Source organism: Anabrus simplex, chromosome 3, assembly GCF_040414725.1.
Source record: "Anabrus simplex isolate iqAnaSimp1 chromosome 3, ASM4041472v1, whole genome shotgun sequence".
NCBI lineage: Eukaryota > Metazoa > Arthropoda > Insecta > Orthoptera > Tettigoniidae > Anabrus > Anabrus simplex.
In genome coordinates this window covers 223613804-223633843 of record NC_090267.1, presented here as the reverse complement: position 1 = coordinate 223633843, position 20040 = coordinate 223613804, and the positions used below count along the sequence as shown (strand labels likewise).

The window sequence follows — 20040 nt, the reverse complement described above, 5'->3', positions numbered from 1 at the left end:
GAGAAACGTAGGCTGAAGGGTGGGTTTTCTGTTTTTCTTGCCAACTTATTACTAAATAAGAGGAACTGTTAAAATTCTGTGCGAGGAGGATAAACTCGCACCAAATATCTTTGGGAACTGCAAGACCCCCCCCGGCAAGCATGTTTAAGAATTTACCAAATATAGGAAACTAAATAAAATAAAAGAAGTTTACAGGAGTTTACCTTGATAGCAGAAAATTTTACAAGTGATCCCTTGTTATGAAAATGAATGAAAATCCTAACCTTACCTAAAAGAGATACTAAATTATACCTAACATGGTCTCAAATGACCCTCTTTATTACAATTAAAATCTGAAATAACCTATAAAATTGTCAATGTATCCGACCGGATATTTACCCCAAAATTTGCTTATAACTAAGTTTCCGTAAAGTAACTGAATGGTTTCTAAAGTATTATCTCATAACTAGGGGATCTTAACTTGCAACAAATGGACTCGACTGATCATCATCTTTTCAGGATCGCTGACTAACAATAACACAGGGGTTAAAAATTTCAAAATTGTGCAGGGACCTCGAAATTTGTGGGCCAACTTACTAATGACATGGTCTGCAGCACTGCTCATAGTATGAGTCTTTACATAAACCTGGTCACCCACAGACAGATTGTGAGGTCTTCGCCCATGATTATAATTACGTTGAACTTTAGCATAATAAACTTTCAAATTTTTACGTGCACGGTGCCAAGCATCACAGATCGTTTCTGGATTTGCGACATCAGGTAGAAGATCATTAATGGACCACAGATTAGAGAGTGGAGAATTGGGGGTGAACGCTAGCATCAATGAAGCAGGAGTTTTCTTATGACTTTCATGAACGGCAGTATTGAAAGCAAATGATAATGCTAGCCTGCAAGAAAAATCTTTTCTTGTGCGGTAATAACGAAAATAGGTGGGTTTTATGAATTTCTTAATGCAGAATTCGAGAAAAAAATTAGTTTTGGCATATCACATCTGGTTTAGTGGCAATTTTACAAAATGTTATTTTGTTCTTACGTAAAATTGTTGATACTTAGTATTGATTAAATTTGATATATTAATGTAAATTTTAGCTTTCAAAACATAATCATATTTTACATGCATTAAATACACATAAATTCTGCTTTGTAAGCAAGTAGATGGTTTGTATTATATTTTTAATGTATATTGAAATTCGTGAAACTGAACCATAAAGCACCTATTTAGTTTCGGCCGTACAGTTGCTTTTAAATTAATATAATCGTACCTTGAATAAAAATTACATGGTTAAACATACATAGTTTTGTTACTTACATTATGTGCTGGTTAGATTCACACCTCCGTCTTTTTCCGTTTTCCGTGGAATTTCCGGGTTTTTGAAGTTCTTGAATGACCTCTAGAAGGGTCGTCTCGTGCAATCAACCAACAGTAATCGGCCATCATATTCACACCCCAAAGTCCCTGATAGTGTCGTTCTGCATCTTTGAGATCCTGGTGAAACCTTTTGCCTTGTTCTTCACTGACAGCTCCTAAATTTGGAGGGTAATAATCCAGATGCGAAGCTAAGAAATGAAGCTTAAGGCTCATATTACAACAGAGTTCCTTTAAACTTTACCAACATTTTCCTTACAATTTCTTTGTATTGAGGGTCCTTAATGTTGCCAAGGAATTTAATCACTACATCTTTGAATGCGTTCCATGCCACTTTCTCAATTTTGGTCATCGTGTCTGTGAAATTTTTATCCTTCATCAGTTTACGAATCTGTGATCCATCAAATACGCCTTCTTTGATTTTTGCATCTGATAATGAGGGAAATTTAGTGGATAAATATTGGAAGCATAGGCTACTTTTATCTAATGCCTTGACATACTGTTTCATCAATCAATCAATCCTAATTTGATGTACAAGGGTGGAAGTAGAACTTTTTCACGGTCAATAAGACTTGCATTGAAGACATTTTTGGATCCTGGTTGTAGTTGTTTCCTTTCTGGCCAATTCACTGTATCCCAATGTTTATCCCGTGCCCTGCTATCCCATTCGTGTAGGAAACAGGGAAATTTTGTATATCCTCTTTGTTTTCCCAGCAACAATCCAATGATCTTCAAATCACCGCAAATTTGCCACCCATGCTCGTGATATTTAATTTTTTCAAGCACCAACTTTAAGCTCTCGTATGTTTCAGACATTTTTGTGGAGTGTGCAAATGGTACGGATGCCAGAACATTTGTATTATGAAGCAAAACAGCCTTTAAACTTCTTTTGGAAGAGTCAATAAAAATATGCCAGTTACTAGGATCATACTCTTTCTCTCCCAATTGACATAGAAGATTTGAAACATCCGTATAAAATTTACCAGGAAACCCCAACTACAAAATTAAAATTTAGACAGCAATAAATCTATAATAAATTGCAAGCAATAACAAATCAAATCACATAACTGTATTCTAAAAAATGTTGCGCGAGAACATCTCTCAACATTACATCTTACAAATTCATGCAGATACTAAAACACCGAATTGCATCAAAACTAGACGTGATAGGAAAAAAATAGCATCATTTTCGGAATCAGGGGAGCGATTTCCATAAGAATTACATATTTTCTATTTTACCGCAAAATCATGTTGGCTAGTGTAACCAATTAAGTGAGGAATCCCACTTAGAGTGGTCCGCAGAATGGTAAGCAATAAGAGCAGATCTAAGATTTCAGTTGACTCTTTCAGCATAATTAGGCCTTGGGTAATAAGGAGTAGTAGTTACATGGGAAATTGAAAGATCGAAACAGAAATTGCAGAATCGTTCAGAGGTAAACGCTTTGGCGTTGTCACTCACCAAAAATTGAGAGGGTACAAATGAAGCAAAGATCTGTTTCAAGCAAGAAATAGTAGTATTAGCATTAGCCATACAAGGCGGGAACAGCCACGTAAAACGCAAGAAAGCATCAACACACACAAGTATGAAACGATGGCCAGTCCGTAATCTCGGAAAAGGAGCAATGAAATCTATAAACAATCTCTCCATCGGGTGACAAACTTGCTCAGATGACAGCAGACCTAGGCAGGTATTAGGAGCAGGTTTACTAATATTACAGGTTTTACAAGATTTGACCAAGGTGCGGATTTCACCATCCATGGATTTCCAAATGAAATGTTTACAGATTTTCTCTCTTAGTTTTGAACACACCGAGATGTCCACCGACAGGGGATTCATGGAAATATTTAAAAAGAGCAGGAACCAAATTAGTCGGAACAACAATTTTGGGGTCTCTGCGACTACGAGCAGGACAACACAGAACACCATTCTTAAGGACATAAGGTTTGACATGTTCACCAGACTTAATCCTGTCAATAATAGCCTTTAATTCAGCATCCTCTTCTTGATGTTTAGCAATATCTCTGAAAAGGAAAGGGGAATTAGTGAGAACCACATTAGCAAAGGCCGAAACTTGTTCAGGAGAGGGATCAGCAGGTTCTGATCAGGACTGCCAGGGTAAAACATCCTACTGAGACTATCAGCAACAACGTATTTGGTGCCACGAATGTGACAAGCTTCAAATTGAAAAGCTGAGATACGTACTGCCCAATGCGCAAGATGACCAGTTCTCCTTGGAATTTCTCCGTAAAAGGCAAACCACGCACAGTTTGGCCTGTGTTGTTACACATAGAAAGAATAAAGGAGTTAATTGCTAGAAATTTCTGGATGATAATGTGGGAGATGGCATTGGCACTGAACGTATCTTGTGCTGGAGTAGCCAGGCATGTATAAAAGCTTGGTTACCTAAATCTGTGTGGTACTGTATATGAGTTTTACATGAACTGGGTGACCATAATTTGGTGCAGCATGTTTCCATTTACTGTGCATTTGGTGGAACTGGAAAATAATTTTGCACTCTGAATTTCTTTCCACTGATGAGACCATCAATTTCGAAAAAATATTGTTCACAGTTAGAGCGACTCAGTTGGCGTATAAGAGAAAAGACCTGAGTCGGTTAACATTGAAGGAGTCATCGTCCATTACGACAACGCTAAACCACATACATTAGTTGAGACCCATTAGACGTTGTGGAATTTCGACTGGGATATGTTACCCCATCCACCCTATTTCCGAGCATTGCCCCTTCTGACTATTATTAGTACTATTACAACCAAAATTCCTTGTAAAATTTCCTCAATGGCAAATGCTTCTCTTCCTTGGAGGACTGCAGATTCAACATGAACTTTGGTCATTCCTGAATATGTTAGGCAAAAGCTCCCAAAGAAGAGAATTGGATCCAACCATGGAACTTGCACTGGAACTTTATTCAAATGCGGTAAAATACTTTCTCCCCATTGTGATTTTTGTACTACTGTTCAAACTGTATCAGTCATTGTTACATAGTGTCAGGATGTATCAGGAGACTGATTAGACTTTTTGTTAATGACACCAACAGCAAATAATAAACTCACTAGATATGAGATTGTTAATAATATAAAATTGATGTTAATCAGTTTTATTGTAGCTTTCTAATGCGCATTTTGACATACACTAAAAATAAATCACTATGTAATGAATGTTAGAAGTGAGAATGAAAGAATATCACAGTGCATGCAACTCATTATTATTATTATTATTATTATTATTATTATTATTATTATAGTAGTAGTAGTAGTAGTAGTAGCACTAGTAGTAGTAGTATGGCTTCAGCTACCATGTGCAGGCTTCTAGGTTTGATGTCAATTAGGCTTCCTGCAGGTCATTTTCCACATTATGATTTACTCCACCAGATTGCAAGGAAACTGGACCTCTGTTAGGTAACATACTGCCAAGTTTAGTTACTTTTATTGGATAAATACTGAATCTGTCAGTAGATTCTTTTACATGCTGATTTGTGAGACATGGTGTGCCAAATGGCCTATTTATACCCTTCAAAAATACCCTTTCCTCTCGTGGATTTGAACCTGCATTCTTGAGACTGAAGATAGATATTTTATCACTGGATCACGTAACAATCAATGAAATAAATAGGAAGTGTTAGCTGTTACGACTATTAGATTAGAAGAATTAGTTGGGAACAATAAACATTGTGCTAGAATTCATTATGCTCTTAACTTTTTTTTTTTTTTTTCAAATTATGTTTTTTCAGGGTGGTTTCAACTAGAAATGGTTTGAAGATCATCACAGAGGAACATTCGCCAAGATGTAGGTAACGGGATGGCTGGTGGTAGCTTGTACAATAAAAATTTGAGGTTGTAGTATAAAAGATGCAAGATCTCAACTTATTGCACCTCGTAATAAAACTCTGTGAATAAATATTTATTTTCTGGCTCTTCTTTGTACACTGCTCACAAAAAATATGTATCACAACTTTGGTATGAACTAGCGTACACACATCCTGTTTCGCATTCATGGTGTTCTGCGGCGTTGTTTTGTTTATCACTTGGTGACATTAATGTGGTGGAATATCGAAGTCAAGTACATAACCCTCCAGTCATAGCAGTTATCTTTGTGACCACACCGCAAACAGGAGTGGTTCATGATGTACTGCATGGTCTGTCAGTGCTGTGTGAGCTGTCGTATTAGTAAGCAGGCACATGCAGGATAGAACACAAGACATGGAAAGGCATTTACTATCAGAACAGGTTATGCATGCAGTAACCCTCGTACAGGAAGAATGCATTCAGAGTTACGGGGCACAGCGGCTCGGAGTGTCTCAACCAGTCTTCTGCAGGTTGTGGCAGCGATATCAAGAGCTACACAATGTCAAATGGCGACCTGAGTCAGGGAGAAAACGGAAAACAATGCCAGCTGAGGACCAATTTCTTTGTTTACAGGCCCTCCAAAATTGCCGCAGTACAGCCAGGAACCTTCGAAGTGAGCTAATTAACCTCTCAGCATGGGACGACTTTTGCTACCTGGCTACCCTGTGCTGCGGGAGGACTGTAGCTTCAAGCGTACTATGAGTGCAGGCTTTCAGTTAATCGGGCGTAAATGGCAAGTGGTTCAATGAATTTTTCAAAAATGTTCAGTTTTATTAATGCATAAACACACAAACAGCATAATTTGCTGGAATTACCTAAGGTCAGTGAAGTGGAGGAATCTTCTGATGCTTTCAAATCGAATAAGAGTAATGGCTGAACCAAGTAGCTAGAACCCTTTTTTTAAGTTTATTTTAGTAATAAGATCTCAGTACAGGTTTCTATACTATGCTCATTAACATACACGATGCATAAACTACATACATTTCCTTCACAGTAACCGGTACACATTCATTTACCCTCAATCAGAACGGAAATAACATACTGTGTGACCACATGTAATGTTGAGCATAAACAACTGCCTATTCTACTATAATCTTTACGAAATAGACTGTAGAAAACAACTGAAAATTTTCACACAGGATATAAGCAGTTCTTTGAAGCATTCTGAGACCCATAATCTGCCGTAAACATTTCCCTTTGTTCTGTGTAATTATCCATGTTTTCTCACACAAACACACCATCAATAACATTACGGCAGACATTTCGCTGTGTATCAAAAGCAACATCAATGTCACGATCACTACTTTCACTCTCAAATTCTATATCCTAGTCCTTTTTTAATGAAACTAAACTTTCTATATCATCATTCGGTAAAACATCCTTAATTTTCTAATTCGTGATCACAAGAAACTGTTTAGCTGCCATGATGTCAATAACAGAACTTGTTGGAATTTCAGATGCGATATATCATATGTAATCGATAAGAACTCAATAGGTACAGGCATCAAATGAAAGATCGATGTTTCGTCTATAGATATATCTTATTACATTTGTAATAGTTCAAGAACTATTCGCTGGATAGAAGCACAAAGCAGAAGCTGCTCTATGCATGCAATGTATGTCATTCCACGACAGAGAGCGTTGCGGAGTCTGCGTGCAGTGTACGGCACTCCACATTGAGTGGTTAATGCACATGGGACGGTCGTTAGTACACAGACAGTCTGCAATAGACTAGGGGAAGGTCAGTTTAATTCCCGCAGACCACTTAAAGTACGCCGGTTGACCCCTCATCACTGAAGATGCCGTCTGCAGTTTGCACAACAGCATGTCAACTGGCAGCCACAACACTGGACTCCAGTATTCTTTACCGATTCTAGATTTCTGGGTCACATGGTCATATTCGAGTCTGGCGACGTAAGGAGAACGAAATTTGGCTTGCAACGTGCAACAAACAGTCGCTTACAGTGGCAGATCAGTGATGGTTTGGGGAGGAATTTCTTTGAACCATAAAAGTGACCTCGTAGTCATTCAGGGGTGATTGACAGCTGTGCCCTACATTGAGGAGATTTGGGAGAACCATGTACTACTGATTGCAGTTAATATTGGGCAACATTTCTCAATAGTGCATCATGGAGCCACTGCACATTCTGCTAAGGCCAGCAGAGTCATCCTTGCAGCTGCTGGTATTCAAGTAATGGACAGGCCCGCATGTAGCCCTGACCTCAATTGTATCGAGCATCTGTGGGAACAACTTGGTAGGCATATCTAGAATCACCAACAGCAACACTGCACCATCCAGGAGCTGACAGCAGCATTATTGGAAGAATAGGGAACCATCCCCCAGAATGCAATCTGGAGGCTTATCAGAAGCATGCCACACTGGTGTGCTTCTGTGTTACAAGCCAGAGGTGGGAACACAGAGTACTGAAAAGTGTTAAGGGTAAGTTTCAGTTTGTTTTTAGTTGCATTCAAGTGCAGTGACTTTTGGTTTTGGACCACTATGTCTGTCTGGGACAATCAAGAATAAACGTGAATGTAATTTTTGGTTTCTGTAGAAATAAATAAATATGTTTTGGTCCTGAATAATCTACATCTGCAAAATAAAGGCATACAAAGCGTTACAGCTGACCAAAAGTTTGATATTTTTTTTGTGAGCTGTATATAAGGACAAGTGAAATGGAAGTGAGCTCACCTTCCCCCGAATCTAATGCCTTCTATTCAGAGATATGGCAGTCTGTGTGAATGGTGCAATAACTCCTGTTCTTGTGCTCTGTACATTTTTGCAACACAAAGTCACAATGGCTTCAGAGTTGGTATGTGTTACGTACTAGTCCAGTTCATAGTGAAGACTCCAAATGAGAAATTTGATAGTATTGTGAGGTTTTTGACTGCTGAAAGTGTGACAGCACAAAATATATTGCCATATGTCTCTAATATGTGGTAATACATTAATTTGCTGGAAAAATGGGCTAGAAATGCAGAGATGATTCGAGTCCTGGACCATGGTATCCCATAATAATACCAAAAACAGCTGCTAAGATCCAACAAGATCATGCCTCATGATGTGGCCTCAGATGTGAATTTTAGTCCAGACTATTATTCACAAACTCATGAATCTCACATTTTATGCACATAGGTTCTCAAGGTTCTGAATGTGGCAGTGAAACATAAGGGTAGAGACTGGATTCACTCATTCATTGCATTATCATATGGGAGATACAATGTATTTTTTGTTATGCATCATTGCTACCGGTAAAACCTAATGCCATTATTATGAATCAGGGATTATGTAAATGCCTGGGGTATCTTCTCCCAAAATGGGCCAAGAACACTATTTCTGTAGGGAAGCTAGTGTTACTTTTCAACATCCTAGAACATATACTCATTGTTTTCACTGAACATGGAGAAATATTGGGAAAAAGGCAAAGATCTGCCTTGATATTGAGAAGGCATATGACAACATTGCAAGAGAGAATATACAGGAATGCCTTAGAAAAAGTAATGTGCCGAAGGGACTGGTGAGGGAAGTTCAGATGCTGTACAAGCACTGTACTAGCTGGTCATGATTGGGTGATGGACATTCAGCCTGGTTCCAGACTGAAAGTGCAGTCCAGCAAGGCAGTGCACTATCCCCATAATTGTTTATCACCATCATGAATGACATAATAAAGAACATCAAGAAAACCTCTGGTAAACTGTAAAAGCAATGGCTTTTGCTGATGACGTTATGATATGGGAAGAAACTGAGGAACAAGTACAGTTGAGACTCAATGAATGGTATGTTAAGTTCCAGGAGTTCAGTCTCAAGATAAACGAACCGAAAACAGTACTGGTGGCAATAAACAGGGAGAGACGGCCAGCAAACGTCATCCTAGGAAACCATCCAGTGGAAAGTGTGGAAAACTTTCCATACCTCAACAGTGTAACATCTTGAGATACACTACCCTCAAAGGAGGTGGCAATTAAAATGCAGAAGACCTCTCATTTTTACCAGCAAGTACGAACACTCCTCTGGGATCCCAAAGTACCAACAAAATCAAAGGTGATGATGTTGAATCGATACTTCATACTAGTCTTAACCTATGGTATTGAAACGTAGGACTCGTCAAGGTAGGTCCACAATTCAAAAAGCAAAATTGGACAAGTTAAGGAATGACATGGTTAGAAGGGAAGCTGTTGAGACATCATTGTTAAATTAGGTCAGATGTCCAGATTGAGGTGGTTTGGCCATGTAATGAGGATGGAGCCAACAAGGACAGCTTATGTTAACTTGAAGAGACATGTGGCAGAGAAATAGATGGTGGAAAGATGATCCCACTGGATGGACATCGTAAAGATGGACGTTGCAGACCAGGGAAGGACACTGACGGACATCTTTAACAACAGAACGTATCTCACTAAGACACTGTAAGAAGCTCACTGACTGTACCTATGAAACTGGAACTGTAAAATGATGATGATGATGATGGTCAGACAGTCAACTTAATTGTGCAGTGTGTTGACATTTGTTCCAAGTAGGCGACAATAAGCATTGTTGCAAGACACTATCCTAATTTTTTTCCGTATTGAAAGTCTGTTAAAAGGAGAAAACAATAAAACTTTGACTTCCACCCATTCAGTACAGTGTATTGCAATGTATTGCACTGTTACACATTGTTATAGCAGGTAATCATAAGTACCATACAGCTAAAATAACCGTGGAAACTCTAGCAGAATTCAAGCAAGGAAACCCTGTAGTACTCTGCTTACAGACAGGATCTTTCAACATGTGACTTTGTGAAACATTAAAGGAGCTGAAATTGCACATTTGCTGTAGGTACAGCTGTCTGAGACATTTTAAGTCAGCTACCATTGAACTTTCATGAGTATTGCAGTGTGGTGCAGAATTCAAAAAAATCTTTTTTTAATATTTTCTTACAGGTATACATGTACTTTTCCATTCATTGTTTCCTTAAATGCAAGACTAACCCTTCTTAGGGTTAGCTGGAATACCCCGATGATATTCTGACTACCCAGTGTGAAGAAATTTGACTGATAGAAATAGTATAGAGTGAAGAATTTGAGACTTCTTATAGAAGAAGAAATTGTTATGAAATGGGAGCTTAGAACGAGAAGTGGATAGAACATTGGGGAGTACTTGGCCAATAAAAAAATGGCATATAGCTTTTAGTGCTGGGAGATCCCAAGACGGGTTTGGCTCACCAGGTGCAGGTCTTTTGATTTAATGCCTGTAGGCAACCTGCGTGTCGTGATGAGGATAAAATTATGATGAAGACAACACATACATCCAGCCTCCGTGCCAGGGAAATTAACCAATGATGGTTAAAATTCCCAACCCTGCCGGGAATCGAACCCGGGACCCCTGTGACTAAAGGCCAACACACTAACCATTTATCCATGGAGCCGGACACTTGGCCAATGATGCACTCTTAAGATGTTAGGAAATTCTTATGAGCAGATTTAAATACACGTGTGTGCTGGATGTTTTTTATAAATGAAAATGCGAATTAAGTCATGTCAGAACATTTACTGTATAGCATAATACCTACAGTCCATAAGTTAAAAAAAGAAAAATGTTTATTCTGTATCAAAAATTGTTTTATAAATAAGACAACGCTCTTATATAGTACCTTTCACAGTTATGTCATCCATTTGACAAGGTGAGGTTTGGGAGATGTCAATCCAGAGCCACAACTCCATAATTTGCCACCTTAAAGAAATGACACAACCATGAAACGAACTGCGATGTTGTATACTATGAGAAAGGATAATAAGATTGCTTTCTTTTTTACAATAATAGCATGCTCCTTTATAGTTTTTAGATAAGTTCATGCTCCTTTAAAGTATCTCAAGAATCTTTAATTTACAGTAATTGAAGGATACATTATTTGTACAAAATATTATCAGAAGGAAGAATCTGACATCTTTCTATATCCTGTAGGTTTTTGAAGATGTTTATAAAAGGGATCTACATGTGCATAATATGTATAATTAGATATTCTAATATGCTTGTGTGGTTGTATTTTTTCAATGAATATATCAAGTAAAAACTACTCATCACGTAATATGTCATTTATTGTAACATGGAAGAAAATAGATCATGTTCCTATTCAATTGTTTTTATTCCAAAATTCAATTGCAGAAATTTGTCCTTCATGTACTGTTCTTTCTTCACTTTAACATGCAGCCTGTGTACCTGGCATTTCATATGGTTCACGGAACAAGGTACTTCTCTCCTGAACTTCTTGATCTTTCTCAGTATTTTTCAGGCTGTGCAAAAAGCCTAGTTACTTGCATAATTTACATTTAATCCTCTCTTCATCTTCATTGGTATCATTGTGTACTTAATGAAAAGTTCCTTAGTGATCTTTCATTTAGCTATTTTGTACTTCTCTGAGCAGACATATTGTAAACTTCAGTTATTTTCTATTTCCCTTTAGAGCTGTTTGTTTGTGTTACTTTTAAAATTCTCTATCACATATAGTAGATTTTCAAAATGTTTATTACAGAATCCTCTTCAGTGTCAGAATGAAGAAAAAGTAGAATATTTCTGGAAGTGTCAGTGTTGGCGTGTAAATTATGCAGGTATATTCTTGATAGAAATTATTTCTAGGCAGTTTTATTTCCCTGACAAGTGTTTTTTAGGATTCTTGCACGTAAGCACGCCTTCCAGCATGATGTAAATGACAGCATGGATATAGGGATTACATTTCGTGAAATATTTACATAAAATTTATTTTATTTTTATCTTATATATAATGATTTGGAGATCAGTTCTAACAATAGAGCTGAAGACAGGATGATTTGGTCTATAAATAAGAACTTATTGTGTGTCAGAACTGTTCAACTTGAGTGTTTTCTTGTTCCAAAGTATACAGTATGATATAGCAGACATGATTTTATGTCTGTTTGATACATGAAAACTTCCAAAACGAGCAAAATCTGAGGCTCGAGTGTATAGCCCTAAAATATGCACCATCGCCAGTTTTTAGTTAAAATATGCAATAACCAGTGGAAAGGGGCTTAATATGCAAATGCATGTGCAACATGCAAATGCATATAATCCGGTCTTTAGCAATAACTAAGTTACAAGATTGGGAGCAACTGCAAAATGACATCAATAATGTTGTGAGATGGGCAGTACGCAATGGTATGATGATAAACAGGGTTAAAAGTCAGGTTGCGAGTTTCACAAACAGGAAAAGTCCTCTCAGTTTTAATCACTGCGTTGATGGGGTAAAAGTTCCTTTTGGGGATCATTGTAATTACCTAGGTGTTAATGTAAGGAAAAATCTTTATAGGGGTAATCACAAAAATGGGATTGTAAATAAAGGGGAAGTCCTCTGCACATGGTTATGAGGGTGTTTAGGGGTTGTAGTAAGGATGTAAAGAAGAGGGCATATAAGTCTCTGGGAAGACCCCAATTAGAGTATGGTTCTAGTGTATGGGACCATCACCAGGATTACTTGATTCGAGAACTGGAAAAAATCTAATGAAAAGCAGCTCAATTTGTTCTGGGTGATTTACGACAAGAGTAGCATTACAAAATGTTGCAAAGTTTGGCTGGGAAGACTTGGGAGAAAGGAGGCAAGCAGCTCGACTAAGCAGGATGTTTAAAGAAAATAAACTTCATGCAGAATTATCCGTATTGAACTGTGATTACATATAAAATTAAAAGTTTAGTTTAATAGTTCCACCTTTTCAATACAAAATTTATGTAATATGGGTCGCATTACAAATGTTCATAAATTTTTTTTTAAATGCCACTGCTACCATATGATAACTTACAGCTGTCAGAACTTTGTAGCGAAGGATACACAAATTTTCATGAATCTTCGGCATCCAGATTGATCAAATTGAATCATCCTTCAACGGCAGCTAAGTGCCTTACTTTAATGCAATTTATGCATAATTTAAAACTTTTATCTCCATTGTGACTGTTTCATCTTCAACTTTACAGCATCAAACCACAATGTTTCTGCAATATATGTACATTGTTTATGGACTATTCAGTATGTTGTGCAATTTGTGTTGTTGGCTGATGATGACCTTGACCTTAGGTCGAAACTAGTTCCAAATAAATGTTTCATTTGTAATGTAACATAAATTTTGTATTAAAAAGATGGAACTATTATACTAAACTTTTAATTTTTATAAGTGGTATGTTTCAAGCTGTCAGTGGAGAGATGGCGTGGAATGACATTAGTAGACAAGTAAGTTTGAGCGGTGTCTTTAAAAGTAGGAAAGATCACAATATGAAGATAAAATTTGAATTCAAGAGGTCAAATTGGGACAAATAATCATTTTCAGAAAGGGGAGGTAGGGATTGGATCAACTTACCAAGGGAGATGTTCAATAAATGTCCAATTTCTTTGAAATCATTTAAGAAAAGGCTAGGAAAACAACAGATAAGGAATCTGTGTCCTAGGTGACTGCCTTAAATGCACATCAGTAGTGATTGATTGATAAATTTGGCAATGTGTGAGTTATTTTCTTTTCTCTGAAATATTCCTAGTTTAGCTGTTAATGAGTAATCACATTAAAAAGAAACTACTTCAGACAGGTGTCAGATAATCATATTGTATTTGTGTTTCTTCCTTTTATCTGCTTCCTTTTATTTTCATCGTACCAATAATAGAAACGGTAAGCTGCTAGCTTACTATAGGAAGTCTATGTCATAAAACTTTGATAGGCCGTGCGCGTAGAGGCGCGCGGCTGTGAGCTTGCATCCGGGAGATAGTAGGTTCGAATCCCGCTATCGGCAGCCCTGAAAATGGTTTTCCGTGGTTTTCCATTTTCACACCAGGCAAATGCTGGGGCTGTACCTTAATTAAGGCCACGGCCGCTTCCTTCCAACTCCTAGACCTTTCCTATCCCATCGTCGCCATAAGACCTATCTGTGTCGGTGCGACGTAAAGCCCCTAGCAAAAAAAAAAAAAAAAAACTTTGATACACCAGGCAAGTTGGCCGTGCGATTAGTGGCGTGCGGCCTTGAGCTTGCATCCAGGAGATAGTGGGTTCGAATCCCTCTGTCGGCAGCCCTGAAAATGTTTTTCTGTGGTTTCCCATTTTTACACCAGGCAAATGCTGGGGCTGTACCTTAAATAAGGCCATGGTCGCTTCCTTCCAACTCTTAGGCCTTTCCTATCCTATTGTTGCCATAAGACCTATCTGTATTGGTGCGACGTAAAGCCACTAGCAAAAAAAAAAAAAAAACCTTCGATACTGAATATAAATACGAAAGAAACCACTAATAGAACAATAATATTACCTCCTGCCAGTGGCATAGCTAGGTTCTCAGAAGCCACAGTGCAGGAGATCCAAATGGGGCCCCTTACTACAATTGTTAAATGTGAATTATGGAGTTTCAAATCTAATTTACATACTCATTATATAATAAATTAGATTTAACCATGCATAAACAATTATGCATAATTACATAATACTTGGTTTTACAAATTTGAAAAACAGTGGTACCAACTAATGAGGTGTTGATTGTTTGATTTAGACTTTTATTTGTCTAAAAAGTTAGGCAATCACTTATTGTTACAATAAGATCAACAGGATCAGAACAAGTGTTACTTAAGACTTTAAAGTTTACCCAAATTAAAATAATGTATCTGACAGGCTGCTTCATTTCCTGTTTTTAAACACAAACTTATAAAACATTTACATTAAATGTTGTGAATATATTGTTCCTTGATAACCAAAAGGGCCAACGTAACATTTTCTGCAAAGTTGAGATTGGGAGACTCGTATTTAGCACTATGAAATGTGCATTCTGACAAAAAGACAGATGTTTCAGTCACACAGTAAGCCAACAAATACAAAATTAAAGTCTGAGTCAAGGGCAAATGTTTTCCAGACATTACCATCATAAGGACCAACATCTTATCTTGACCATACATTTAGTCTGTTTTATGAACAAAAATACAGTACATTATATCCTTATTTGGACTGTTGTTACAATTAGGCGTACAGATAATGTCCTTTACAATGTAACATCATGTATGTACTCTTATTATGCTTCCGCATCAGATGGAGGTAGAGTTTACCATGTTTTGTTTGTAATATTCATGTTTGTAACAACTGTTAATAACACAATCTCAAGCTGGGATTTCTCTTCGACGATTATATGTGCCTTGCTTTCAGGCCAAGCTATCTAAGAACCTTGTGAGGTTAAGTTATTTTCATTTTTTATTTGTATGTTTTAGATGTTACTGTGTACAGTTATGTACAGTTTGAAGTTATATTACTTTGTAAATTCTATTTAGGCTTAGTCATATTTGAAGAGATAGGCTTTCTTTAGTTTCTCAATAATTATTTTATATTATGAGTAAGTCTGCATGGAAGTTCGCTAAAGTCTTTTTCTTGATTTTAAAATAACAGAAAACTTGCAAGCAGTGATTTTAAACCTTGTGCAGGCTGTGAATAAATCATGTCCGAGCCCTTAAGTATAGCATTAAGAAGAGTATGTCTGTAGAACCACAACATCAGCCATTTGTAGATAGTGGAATATTGTTGATCCTGTATATCTGGTCTTGAACAGTGGAGGAAGCGCCTACTGACAGAATTGGAGAAATTGTTATCAGGACCACAAAATGATCAATTTAGCTTGATAAGACCAGATGGAACTAAGAAATTGTTCAGGGATGTAAGGCAGATTTCATTTTCTAAGATCTCCTAAGTAACTTCCAATATTTCCAGCGAAGTACAAGGATTTGCATAACTTGTGAACATTTGCTGTTATTCCACCTTGCCATAATGCAGTGCCTCAGTAAAACCTATGCCTAATGTACCAGATACACTGTGAGAAACAGATGAAGGGGAATTCTGATTGGAAATTGTTGTTTCTTTTGTGTACAGAAATGTAAACGTGCTATTCACAAAAGTAAATGGAGGATAACCAAACGAGCCAATGTTACATTTTTTGCAAAGTTGAGTTATTGGAAGACTCATAATTAGGACTATGAAATGCGCATTCTGGCATTATGTTTTGAAGTAGTATTGTTTGTATTTTTCTGCTTTTCTGTAAGATTACTTTTTGCCGATTAAATATTATAACAATGTTGATGTGATATGATACCCAATTTCCATGTTATTTGTGCATAATTTTATTTATTTCAATAATAATTACTTGAGATTGAGATTCAACACAGCAAAATTTACATCCAAATAATTACTGCCAAAAGGGCCAACGTCAAGTAATGTTTCCCAATTGAAAATCCACAACCTGTTTCCAGTCATTCGACCGGGTCAGGAATGGAATGAATGAAGCCCCGTCTAGCGGCAAGGACAGGAATTGTGCCAGCTGCTGAAGCCTGTCGCACTCCTGTGGGGCAGTGATTAATGAATGACAGATGAAAGAAATGGCATTGGAGAGTGTTGCTGGAATGAAATATGACAGGGAAAACTGGAGTGCCTGGAGAAAAACCTGTCCCGCCTCCACTTTGTCCAGCACAAATCTCACATGGAGTGACCGGGATTTGAACTACGGAACCCAGCGGTGAGAGGCCGGCGTGCTGCTGCCTGAGTCACGGAGGCTCTAATGTTTCCCAATAAAGGGCCAAAATATTAATTCCGATATGGGGGCTTACTGGCAAAAGGGCGAACGTCGCAGTTTTAATATATATTTTAGAATTGTTTTTGTTACAACCAGTAATGATAAAAAAATGAGTATCAACATAAACAGAAGAGTTGTATGCTTTATACAAGCTATCATTATTTACCTGAAGATAAAACAACATTTTAAGACATGTTCTTTTGCTTCTTCTGGAAAATTAACAAAATGGCCCTTTTGGCCATCAAGGGACAATGTTCTCAAAATGCTACAACTTGTATGCAGTAAAGGTATTGCTTCTCTATAATGAGTAAAACTAACTTTCTGTTTTATTCTCTTGTAAAACATCAGTGTACTTAAGATGCTCCGACACCTGTTAATTCTGCTACCATACTTTTTTTCCCCATTTTCACACCAGGCAAAAGCTGGGTCTGTACCTTAAGTCCATGGCCGCTTCCTTCGCACTCCTAGCCCTCTCCTATCCCATCGTTGCCATAAGACCTATTTGTGTTGGTGTGACGTAAAGCAGATTGTAAGAACTGTACTTATATATCTGACACGTATTGCACCTGTATGAACCATGGCTCAGGTGTCCTTTATGGAATTAATAAAAAATAAGTAAGTAACTGAATGAATGTAATTAATTAAAATTGTCAAAATAAATTGGTCATGCACAGATAAGTTAATTGAATAGGCTAGAACAAAAATAGCACATTGTTTAAACATTCAGTATTCTGAAGTTTTGAACCAAGGACCTTCAAATGGCATAAGAAAGAATGAAGAGAGTCTTCTCTTTATACTAGAAATCACTGCTGTGTGTTGTACAATCGGAGGGGGAAAGCATTAAATCTCTGACTTGCTGCCTTTCAGCGCCCTATTCTTTACTTAATGTTGGCCATAGGAGCCACAAATTTTATAGATGTTTACAGGAATCTGCCAAAATAATGAGAACATGGCTACCATAGCATTTGATTTTACGAAGAATCTGCCTTTGCCCAGCATTCCAGTACAGGAAATATTTTACCTGCATCAGTTGTGGGTTAATTTATTTAACGTACATGATCTGAAAACCAGACACCCTGTAGTATATCTTTATCATGAGGGCAACATGCAAAATGGTGCTAATGTGATGTGTTCCGTTTTAAACCACTACATAACATGCTATGTTCCACAAATTGTGAAACATCTAAACTAATTTTCGGTCGGGTGCCCTTGCCAAAATAAAAAACACGCATCGTCAGAGTGTGTATAAGTTTGACTGGCATCGACAGTTTCAACCAATCCCTCACAGGTTTTCTGAATGTGGGCATTTATATTTACCTTGTAACATAAATTTTGGTGTATTCAAGAATAAAATTAAAACAGTTGACAGATTATCATACAATAAAAAATTTATTATGATCCATATTGACAGCATCTATCTACATAGACTCCCCAGTCACGCAAACATTCTTCCTGGGAAAACCATAATCAACCGTACAATGCGTATCAGGATAAGTATCCATAAACTTCAATAAGTTTCAGGACACTGGAAAAATCCTACAATATATTCAACCTGACGGACTAGATCTCTATGGGAGTATTTTGAAGTGGCCAGATACGGCATATGGAAGGGAATTCTTACAATCTTCCATGCCATGAATTGTGGTGTAAATTTTTTGGTACAGGATATAGGTGTTTTTTATTATAAATACATTTTTAGACAAAATATCATGTAACATAGTCATTATGGATTACACCATATTAAACTTACTATGGAACTGAAAGGCATTTTGTCACTTTTTCAAAATTTATTTTAAAAATGGTTTATTAAATTAACTTTGACCTTCCATTAGCAAAAATATAACATGAGTAGCTGCTTCACAATATAAGCATTAACATATAGTGTTTATTAAGTTCTCTTCGAGTAGGGAAATTTTTTCTCTCTCTCCTGTAAAGTTGTGAAAACTGACTCAATTCTTTTCAGCTCTGACTGATTCAGCTGACCTTTTTGAAAAATTTAAATAGCTAAATATTATTTAATTTTATTACTAGTAGATGGTATATAGCAATTGCCCAAAACACAGTGGTAAGCCTTGTGAAGATATGGTCTGATAAACAGATTACGAAACACTCAAACAACTTATGGAAATACTAGTGTTCGGCATTTTTCTGCACGGTGTTGAATCGTGGACAATGAAGCCATCAGATATAAATCAGATAGATGCCTTTGAAATGTGGAGCTGACGCCAAATGTTACATATTACTTGGACAGCCAGAGAGCTATCATCTCTAATTTTTAACTAGATATTCAGCACAGGCTATTCACAAATTGCCCGTGTTGCATTTTACAATAATTTAGGCATGTGATTCACTGTAATGGAACTGGTCTTGAGAAACTAGTTGTCCAAGGAAAGATGACTGAAAGCAGACCAGAGGTAGAACAGCAATTAGATGGTTGGACTAGATTAAATGTTTTACCAGAATACCTCTACAGACCTCTATCAGAGAAGCAGAAGATTGGCTGAAATGAAGGGGTATAGTCAGGAGATGTAACTAAGCGATAGGATCACAATTGCTCAACTATAAGGATGAGTCAGAAAAGGCATTATATTGCCTGCCTGGTAGCCATGACCATTAAGGCATCAAGTCTGTATGGTCTGACAACATAATTAGCCGGTTCAAGTCCTGTTGGTCGGAAAAAAAAAAAACCTTCAGAATTTTGGCTGACAAAGTAGAAGAGGTGGTGGTATAAAATTTTTAATCACTAGATTGTATGGCAAAAGCTTGGATTCAATTCCAAACCTCTACGTGTAGTGCTCAGATGGATTGAGGACATACGGCATTGTTGGTGGTGATTAATCCTGAGGATAGGGACGTTAAGTCTTGAGAGACCACTTGATGCTATTCAACTGGAGAAGGCAATTCCTCCTACAAGATGCCTATGCCATCCCGTGGCATGGAATTGTATTTATAAATGACCTTGACTCTTCAGTCAAACAACTTAACTTCCCTTTACACAGACTTTGCAAAAAGCACACCCCAGTACGCAAAGCTAAAGTACTTGATAAACCAGCATCTTATTTAACTGATGTAATTAGATCAACGATGGCTCTTCAAGAAGCATCGTGTCAGCAACACTGACATAACACCTCATCAGACAATTCTGAATAGTGCCATGTCCAAAGAAATAAAATGAATCAAGCTAAAAAAATTGGCTTACTTTCAACAGCTTGCAGGCAATTTGAATTCATCTGGCATCTATTGCATT

The 20040-nt window shown here is 37.2% G+C and overlaps 1 protein-coding gene across 6 annotated transcripts in view; it reads left to right on the top strand.

The window, feature by feature from the left end:
- 5PtaseI (inositol polyphosphate-5-phosphatase A) overlaps positions 1-20040 on the top strand; it is a 589076-nt gene that overhangs the window by 379881 nt on the left and 189155 nt on the right. Inside the window, exon 14 of one of the 6 annotated variants that reach the window (XM_067142884.2) lies at positions 11418-11455. The exons of 4 other annotated variants lie outside the window; for them this stretch is intronic. In XM_067142884.2, coding sequence (XP_066998985.1) covers positions 11418-11455 — 38 coding nt within the window. Of the gene's footprint in view, positions 1-5115; positions 5193-11417; positions 11456-20040 lie in introns of those variants that run through there. One more of the 6 variants, XM_067142885.2, reaches the window with a different exon arrangement.